This window comes from Centruroides sculpturatus, unplaced genomic scaffold (assembly GCF_000671375.1).
Source record: "Centruroides sculpturatus isolate CEXI.00-Female unplaced genomic scaffold, Cexi_2.0 scaffold2590, whole genome shotgun sequence".
Lineage (NCBI taxonomy): Eukaryota > Metazoa > Arthropoda > Arachnida > Scorpiones > Buthidae > Centruroides > Centruroides sculpturatus.
This window is the reverse complement of record NW_019386857.1, coordinates 4,059-14,474: the sequence shown is the minus strand read 5'-3', so window position 1 is coordinate 14,474 and position 10,416 is coordinate 4,059. Positions and strand designations below refer to the sequence as shown.

At 29.8% G+C, this 10,416-nt stretch overlaps 1 protein-coding gene across 2 annotated transcripts; it reads left to right on the top strand.

The window, feature by feature from the left end:
* The first annotated feature begins 1,019 nt into the window (after positions 1-1,019).
* Positions 1,020-9,932, top strand: LOC111615856 (protein C19orf12 homolog). 2 transcript variants are annotated; one of them, XM_023357289.1, is made up of 4 exons: positions 1,020-1,130; positions 9,295-9,335; positions 9,435-9,591; positions 9,682-9,932. In XM_023357289.1, exons 2-4 carry the CDS (start codon positions 9,312-9,314, stop codon positions 9,915-9,917), a joined length of 417 nt encoding a protein of 138 aa, XP_023213057.1. In that variant the 5' UTR covers positions 1,020-1,130; positions 9,295-9,311; the 3' UTR covers positions 9,918-9,932. The 2 variants fall into 2 exon arrangements, with proteins under 2 accessions (XP_023213057.1, XP_023213056.1); XM_023357288.1 differs by having other exon boundaries at positions 1,021-1,130; positions 9,658-9,932.
* Positions 9,933-10,416: the final 484 nt, after the last annotated feature.

The following is a 10,416-nucleotide window of genomic DNA, read 5'->3' as shown; positions in this document are numbered from 1 at the left end:
ATCATTTCGCTTTATATTTTTCTACGCAACACAAACAAAAATAGCTTACTACGAAAACATTACAGTACAAATGCAACATTACTTTTTCCTGGCACTTATATTGATAAACAATTTTCATGATGAAATGTGTGGAAATTCTTATTTAAAACATATTCAAAGGAATTTAAATACTTACAATATTATTGATTGTTAAATAATTTATACAAGAATTCTATACCTTTAATTTGAAAAATGGTCATACAAATTTGATTAAACATATTTACGGATATATTATGGAACTGGATACATGAAATTTCTGTAAATTTGAAGTGTTGTTTCTTAACACACAGATTTTGAACTGACATTCAAAAGCACAAAATATCTATTGATAGAAAGAACTGTCAATCCTAACTAAAGCACTAAAAAATTTTTCTGATGAGAGTAATCTATGGAGAAAGGTTTATTCTTTATTCAAAATTGTTCAATAACTTCTACATTTAAACTTTATAATTTGTTAAGAAAGATTTGTGAAAATTTCTCTTTCAGAGTTATACAAAACTTAGCTAATTTTATTGTTTCATCTAACTATATTAAATGCGTGTGACAAATTCAAAAAATAATCTGACTCGTTTTAATTATAAATTTCACCCTTTCTCGAACTTTTCATAAATAATATCTGTAACAAATTATAAATTTTCTGTTATTCATTATCTGTGCACGTATATTTAAATTTAAAACACTGATCGCACTATTAAAATTATCTATTGTGTATGATTTGGTTCAGAGGTGAATAAAGATCAAGTATGAAGTTAAAATTAGTTAAAAAAAAAATAATCTTAGTAATTTATTAAGTAAAAGTAAACCGTTTTAAAATTATTCCTATAAATTTAAGAAAACATGCGAGCTAAACTTTATACTGTATTTTCACTTTATACTCACTCAATGTTACAACTAAAAAAATAATCTATTTCTGCGTGACTTCGTTCTGACGACCACAATATAATCGACCAGCATTTCCTATTTCGGTGTGTTGACGTCATTCAGCCGACCAATCAGTGTGTTGTGCCATCTGGATATTTAGTCGCACATCACGGGAATACTTAGTAAAGTGCAAAGTTTATATCAGCCATTCCACTGACTGATTCTTTGAGGTGAGTAACTTTTACGGCTTTTGAATTCGATAAAATTTTAATTTTCTTAAAGAAATATTATTAATCAGATAAATATGTTGATTAAAACACATGAGATATCTAGCAAAATGATTAGATGGAAAATCCGTTCAGCCGAAAATTTTCCAGGGGGAGGCAAAGCTTGGAAACAAATAATTACATCAATACATTTTTAATTAATTAATTATTTTTAGGTTTCTTCACAAGTAGATTATAGAATACCATATTGTATCAGTGCAAAAAGAGACAATGCATCCCTTGGTCGAGGGTATAAGGTCACAGTGGTACTGTACATTATAGCTTCATGGAGTCCTGGCAGATTTGAATTAGGAGGCTTCATGTACTGTACAGTGTTCGAACATTTTTCTTCGGAGGAATCCCCTTGTATCCTCGTTCATTTTATAATGCAACCTCTACGTTGTGCCAGAACACCGTGCACCTGCATCATACCGGCAATCTGGGATCCCAGATATGGCACAAATTAAATTTTGATACTCTTACTACAATAATGAGCTTATAAAAGATTGGTTGATGGATATTCTAGGCAATTACCCTTTTAGACCATAGGATAATGCAGAGGAACATTAGAAAAGAAACCATAATGGAAAAAACCAAAAAGGAAACCGAAACCAAAACGGAAATCAAAACCAAAACGGAAACCAAAACCAAAACCGAGTCTCCACATCAGAAAAACTTCTTTCTTTCTTCCTATAAACATAAACTGTATATCGATAAGATAACTTATAAACTAATGAATTTATTAAATATCACTTATGGTACCTGTTATTACGTTTGAATGTATGTCTCTTTAATCCGAAAAATAAGTTCGGTAGACTATCATTACAGCTTTCAGGTTAGACACTTCTTTTATTGTTTTCCCATATGCATTTCAGGCTTATATAAATGCTAAGCCCCTCTTCAGTGCAATACTACAAATTATTAAAAAACAACAATTAGTAACATGACAAAAAATTTTTCTCGTGTGTAGGGTCATATTTACTGACATAAAACTATCATACTTAAAAATTGTCATACTTATACATACATATGGTTCCGTCTTCTAAAACCACGGTGTATAACAGATAACGTTTGAAAGATTTTTTAATACGGCCATTAATTAACACTTAAATAGGGGCTAGATTTGCACAGAAGTTCTCCGGAGAGGCACTTCCCCCTGGCAGATCGCCCATGTGTTGTGTTGCTTTATACCATCAATTCAATCCAATTCGTTAGAAGCAACACCAATTCACGATAGGAGCGACAGGGAGCACAATACATCGAAGTCATTCATCAATGAAAATTTCTGAATCGACTCCTATTCAAATTTGATATGAAGAAAGATAAGTTGATGTCGTTTTCCGCCATCGATGTATTTGTACTAATTATTATTTTTTATGAACTCATCTTATAAATAAAGATGAATTAATAAATAAAATAGAAATCTTTAGCTTTAGATTGCGTCAAAATCAAAAGTATTACAAAATCTTTGGCTCCTATCTCTGATCCATGCTAATCATCCATTACGAGTGTGTGCATAAAAATTGCCAAATTATAGATTTATGTAGCCACTAAAATAAAATATATTATATGAAAATATATGTTTAATAAATTTGTAATAAAATCTAGTAGAACGTTAGAATTAAGAATTAAAGAACACGAAGCAGCAATTAGATTAAAATACAATAATTCTCTGTGGTTCAATCATTTAAAAAATAGTAATTGTCAAATAGATAGAAATAACATAAAAATAATTCATTCAGAAAAAGATATGTATAAACGTAAATTTAAAGAACGTATTGAAATTATAACATTTAAAGATGATAATTTAATCAATATATCAAATGGTATGCGAAAAGATCAACAGTGGTACAATATGATAGAGGGCTCTAAAGGACAAAAAGGGATTGTAATGTATTATGTATTTGTCATACAAAGTGTCGTATTAGAAAATGATTGGTAATATATTGTAAAATGATGAAATTATGCATGTATTCTCTTGAAAATGATTTTAATATTACTATATTACATGTAATTAACCAGTAAAACGATTATAATTATTATAATTACTGTTACTGCAACGTTTGTTGTAGAAAATACACATTCTTTAATTAAAAGTTGTACAGTACTTATATAAGATTTTATGTGCACATGTTAAAAGTAGGTATGTATTGTATTATATTGAATACTATGATACACCTCTTGTCTAGTCTTCTGAATGGCTTGTGAGCGCTAAGATTGGCTTTACTTTACCGCTAGACTTATTACACCACTACAGGACATCAAATTAGATTTAGAAAAACACTATTTTATTTTCAGAATGCATTTCGGACATGGAGTCCCTCATCAGCTTTTCGCTACAAAATTAATAAGAGGTTAACAATTTTTATAAAAAGACCGTGATTGACAGAAATGAACAAAGAATGTGGACTTACACTTGACATGTGGATTCGATGCGTTGAACATTAATTAAAAGACTAAGCACACGATATACAAGATTTTCCATTAAAAACGGTAATGTTGGTACAATAACATAATAATAAGCTGAGTTTCTGGTAAAAACAGTAAAGTCGTAAAAATATACATTGTTAAAACAAAATGATAAGTAGATTCACAGTAACACGAACAGAATAACAAGACGATTCGAAGTACTGTACCCATTCTAGGGTAACAGTCACCCTCACCACTATCCGTTTTCACACCTCTCCCCTCCCCCCACGCCTCCTCTGGTCAAATATGCGTACCACGATTCGTGTAATTTTTGACCGGAGTTGTTATTCATGATTTTCTCTTTGTTTTTAATTATTTCTAAGTGTTCGTACCATCTTCTTTTATAAGTATTTGGTTCCTTTCTAAGTATTTTGACAGTATCCTTTACAATCTGACAGCCTTTTACTTAATTTTGCGTTAATACCTAACACCAATTTAACAGTCCTATTAATAATTTATGTCCAAGTTGACAAATATAATAAGAATGTTAGTTTACGTTTAAATAAATTGTATTATATTGTTGTTTTATTGGAATCTGTTATGAAAGAATAATTATAAAAATATTAATATTTGGTTTTCCGTATGAATGTTTGGAAAGTACATTTCAGATGTTTTTAGTGGGGGTTTTTTAAACGAGAAAATTAGAACAACGGTGTTCTAAAATAGAATATATAAATTCAAATACAAAAAATAACGGAAGATAAAAATATCACAAAAATGATGTATCATATAAAAATAAAATAAAATGTTTGTTAATTAAAATTTAAAAATGTCTTTTTTATCAACCCAACTATTAAATGAATTCGGATATCCTAACCACTTAACTAAATATTTATTTCCTTTCTTTTAATTATTTTTTCTATCTTATAAACTTTATCCTTTTTATCATATTTCACTAACTCATTTTCATAAAAAGTTCCTTTAATATCTTCATTATTTAAATCTATAATTCGATAAGTAATTAGATCCGTCTTTATCACTTCAGATATAAATATTTCTTCTGTGTAGGAGAGTAAATAACCTTTCTTAAATGGTTGTTTGTATTTATATATAGATATTCTAACCGTATCACCAATTGTATATTTAGGAGGCTTAAGAACAGTGGCGTAGCGTGGGTGTCAGCCGCCCGGGGCAAAGGAAAATTTCGCCGTCCCCTTATTTAGGTATCTCAATTTAAAAGACTAAAATTCAGTGAAAATGGAAATATATTTATCGATGCAATTAAAACGGCTGGTAAGAAATTATTAGAAGTTTAGAACAAGCCAAATCTGTGGTTGAGGATAAGACGAAGCAGTTTGTTAAAAATAAACTTGAGAGTATTTTATCTAAAACTGTGGAAAATAGAGTAAGGAATATTATAAGTAAGCAAAGTTTATATGGAACAGGATTCAAGAAATTTTTATACTAATAAATGGAAAAGATTTGGGATTTAACTTTTCTTAATTATTTAAACAACGAAATCGAAAGTTTTGAGTACAAACATTATAGAGAAAATAAAGTTACTGTCGATGAAAAGGAATCAGCGAAATATGAATTTAATATTAAAGATGTAAATGATATGATTTTATATTCTAGTGGATATACAGTGGTGCCTCGTACAACGTACTTAATCCGTTCCAGGTGCACGTCCGTTATACGAAACGCATTTTCCCATAGAAATACATGTTAAAACATATAATTCGTTCCGCAGCATAAAATAACCGTACTGTACCATAAAAAATGAAAATGGAGCAGACACCAATTATGCCGGGTAGTCAGATGTTGTGAGGAGGAGGTGGAAGAACACTTTCTTTACACATTCATACAGATACAGACTTTTTACACATTGCAGCGGGTCTTTTTTTATTGTTTTTTAATCGGAGTCAGATTCAGGAGAGGCTACCGGAACTTGCAGGGTCAACTTCTCTTGTTCCATCCTTTGTTTTTTGCCCGCTGGCTTCTTGAAAAACATGACCAAGGTGGTCTGTTTCTCTTTCTTCTTTAACACCTGTCGGAAATGACGGACAAAGGTGTCATCGTAGAGATCATTGATCCTGTTGGCCTCAGCTCTGTTTGGATAATGAGTGTTGGTAAACTCCTGAACCTCTCCCCATTCGACAAGAAAGTTTTTGTCAACTTTCACTCCTGATGATTTCTTGCTTTGTTTCAATTGAAATCACCTTTCTGTTTTTTTAGAAGCCATGATGCATTATAAATGACTTAACTTGCCAGATTATATGATACGAATAATTCTTTATTAATTAAGATCACTAAACACTTCTACGAGCTACTCTCGCTCCGTTTGTTTTTTACAACCTCTTTTCGTCCCGCCACCTCGGCATCTACACAATTACATTTCGTTTATTTGAATCGTCAACATATATTACATTACATTTAATGTTTATTTAAATCATCAACATATATTACATTACATTTCTACTTCAGATATACTAATAATACATTCTAATAATACTAATATATCCTAAAAATAGCAGATTGTCATTGGCAACGGCAAAAGAGTGGAAACATCATTCGCACTTGTTCGAAGAAAGTCCATTGTTCGTCTCACGTAACTGCCGAACGGAAAGTCCGTTGTTCGCAGCAGGTCCGTTGCTCGAGTCACATAACGGTCAAACAGAAAGTCCGTTATTCGCAGCGTCCGTTATTCGAGGCGTACGTTATACGAGGCACCACTGTATCTGCCCAGAACTGAAAATTATGAAACAGGATGGTTCTTTGATAGGAAGTGATAACGTAATCTTAGTAAATACTGGAAATTTATTCTCAAGATCTGAATTACACATTGGTAAGACACTAATTGAAGAAATTGAATTGCTCTCTTTAGTCCATCACATTAATGGTCTTATAAACTTTACAAAAGATTATTCTACTTCTGAAGCAACTAATATGCTATTTTTCATTGACACCTCAGAATCATCAGATAAGCAAGTTTGATATTTGATGGACCTGATGATCAATCTCTCAGAACTAAAGAAAAAAAATGGATATCTTTCTAGAAGGATTAAAGAAAAATGCAAATTAACGAAAAACAGTAACAAGGTCAAACTGTGAATACCAATTAAACAGATGTTTGGATTTTTCAGTAACTTTAGGAAAATAATATCAAACATTGATGTTAGATTTGTGTTCTGGAGAAATTCGAATAATGATATGATCTATACCTACGTTGGCAATCCGAATTATAAAGTTATAATATCTGATATTTCACTTTGGTTACCACATATTAAGCTATATCCAGAACCTCAAGTTAATTTTAATAGTGTATCTCTTAATCCCTCATCGGATATAGAAATTAATTGGTGTTCTGTTAGATTAATTAAAAGTAACGTTCAAAATGGTTCTAGTGGAACATTAATTGTAAATACAATCACAGATGAAATCAGAAATATTTTCGTAATCCCACGATATCAAGAAAAGGAAAACGATCAGAATCAAAATAATATGATATTCGATAACTTAGATATGATGAGTTGTTGGTTAAGAATTAATAATGATAAATATCCATCAGTAGATTATAATGTTAGCTTTAAACCGGGAGAATTAGATTATTCGAGATATTATTCTGATTTCTTAGCGGCGGGATTAAATACTAACAGTACAGAGTCTGGTTGTTTAGTAAGTTATACAAGCTATGGAAGACTGTATCCAATAATTCATTTCGATGTTTCTAATCATCCCTCTTATAATAATGTAGATAATTTGAAAGTTGAATTCTTTTGGCAATTGAAAGAAACATCTGCTAAACCGTATAGATTTTATTTCGTTTTAGTTGAAAAAAAAAAGAAGGAACTATTAATACGTACAATAGGACTTTTAAAACCATTAAAACTTTAAAGTAATTAAATGGCTTGGTTTCCTTTTGGTCATTATTATGATGAAGTAAAAAAAGGTCCTGCTGGTCCTCCGGGTAATGGTTTCAAATTAACGTATGATGGAAATTATGATATGCAAAATAAAATCTTAAAATATTGTAAACATCCAATAGATGAAAACGATGCTGCAACAAAGGAATATATTGATAACAAATTAAAAATATTCAATGAATTAAATAAAGATTTTCAAACTTTTGCTAAAGAAAATGCTAATAAACTAAAAATATTAGAAGAAGATCACATAACAGATAAAACTAATTCAGAAAAAAATATTGAAGAGTTAAATTTAAGCGTTATTAATTTCATAACAGAAACGAGTAAAAAACTTTAGATATTAGATATCTGAAAATATATAATGGTGCTTTCAATGCAAGAAACAAAAGAACTGATAATGTCGATGATCCAACAGAAGACAAAAATGCTGTGAATAAGAGATATTTAAAGAATAATGCTTTAACCATAAATGATGAGGATGTGTTTGATGCAAAAATAAAAAAATAACTAATTTAAAAAATCCAATTAATGACACGGATGTAGTTATAAAATCATATCTCGAAAATTATTTCAAAATTGATGAAAATCCGAACAATATAATTAAAAACACAGAAAATGGGTTATTTGCTTCAAGTAACCATTCTTTCAGCATAACGGGTTTTATAGATTATGGTAAAGATACGTGATCTGATTTTTATTTTTTCCCAGATGATTTTCTTAAAGATAATAAAAAATTCATGTTAGAATCTGATAGATTCATTAGTAAGATTTGTTTACCAAGCGATATGCAATCATTAGATATATCTACGGGTATATTTATCAATGATAAATTAGTATTCTCTTTTAAATTAGAGATTGGAGAAACCCACGTAGTCATAAATAAAACTATCCCATTCAATGTAAGATATATAATTACAGTTAAAACTATAGATAATGAAGAGAATCTCAAGGATTATGACATTAATCATTGGAGAAACCCACGTAGTCATAAATAAAACTATATGTAAGATATATAATTACAGTTAAAACTATAGATAATGAAGAGAATCTCAAGGATTATGACATTAATCATTCGATTAGATATAGTATTTCAATATTTATAAATTATAATGAATTTTTGGATAAAAAAAATATACCAATCAGAGATCAAGAATTATCCGTCTTATTGGGAAATAAATTTTTTCCTATATAAATGGAGACATTGAAAAACTAACCAATATTGGAAAACTTCAAAATACTCCAACAAAGAAATTATATGAGTTGGAAATTGATTACGAATATCCAATTGATCATATTAAATCAATATACATTCGCTTTGGAGAAAAAAAATTAATAGTTCTTAGGGACACTGAATGGAGTGAATTTCAAGTTTTTCTTCTTGATCGATTCAATAAAAAATTAGAGGATGAAGATTTAGATAAGATGAGTAATTTTAAATTTGTATACAGGGGTATGAGATTGTGGGGATAAGTATAAAGCTTATACTGTATTATTGAGTTTGTTTGAGTTTTTTTTATATTTTCTTTTTTTGTAATAATTCACTGAATTTGATTACATTTAATGACTTTAAATAAATGACACTAAGAATCAATGAGATTTCAGTGGTTTCTAATTCTTGTTTAAATTCAGGGAATTATACTTCTGAATTTTACAAGCCTTAAATTTTTGGGGTAGAACCGACATTTATATACTATTACTAATCTTTACCTTAATCTACTACAATAAAAGAATATAATAGAAAAGATTCTGTTTGGCTTGCAAACAATATTAACAAACAGTTCTGTTTATTTTAGAATTAAGAAAATTCACAATGACTCTGCAACAGCCAAATTACGTAAGGATCTCATTAATTAAATCTTACATATACAATAAGAATATTTTATATATTATTTTAATATAACAATTCTTAATTTTTTTTTAAATTTAAATTTAGAATGTAACCATATCCGAAGGTGTCTCATTTATTAAAACGCTTAGCGATGACCATAATTTAAGAGCAACTGTAAAAGGTTCTGTTGTGGGAGGCATCACTGTTGGGAGCATTACTGCTGTATCATCTCTCTTCTTTGGACCCATCGGTTTATTTATTGGTAAGCTATTTCTTCTTTATTCTAACTGTAAACATTACGATTTTTATTTTTTTTAATTTAATTTAGGTGGAACATTCGGTGGTTTTATAGGTTATTTAATAGCCAAAGATAAATACAAACCGTTATCCACTGTAATTGAAGAGATGACTCCTCAGCAGAAAGAAAAACTTAGGAATCATTTGATCGTTCTCATGCACAGTGTTGACGTCAGAGATTTAATAACTCTAGCTGCAATCATTGCTTCAAATACTTCGATTAAAGGAAAAATATTAGCCGGCATTATCAATTTTATAGTGCAAGAATTTGATGTTCAAGTTCAAAATTAAATCTCTTACATTAAATATTAAGTATTTTATATAAACCATAATTGTGTACTCTTTTAATCTAATAAATTTTATCTGCATCAAAAAAATCTTATGTTATGAGTTACAATAGATCAAAAACATCCGATAAATAATGACATCGTGTAGAAATATAATCGAATATCTAAATATATAAAATTACTTGTCCTGACTGACTGACTGACTGATTCATCATCGCTCAAAGAAAACCGCTGAACCTAAAAAGGTGAAATTTTGTACACAGTTAGGGTACGTCATGGAAACTCATACTAAGAAGGGATTTTTCGAAATTCTTCCGCGGGGGAAGGGAGAGAATTAAGGCTTAACCGGAAAAACGGCTTCTACTGTACTATTTTAGATACGATTTTTTAACTGCGTTTTAGTAGGGTACCCGATGGGAATGCACACTAAAAAAGGATTTTCCGAATTCCGCGCTGGGGGAAAGGGAGAGCATTAAGGCTTAACCGGAAAAACGGCTTCTACT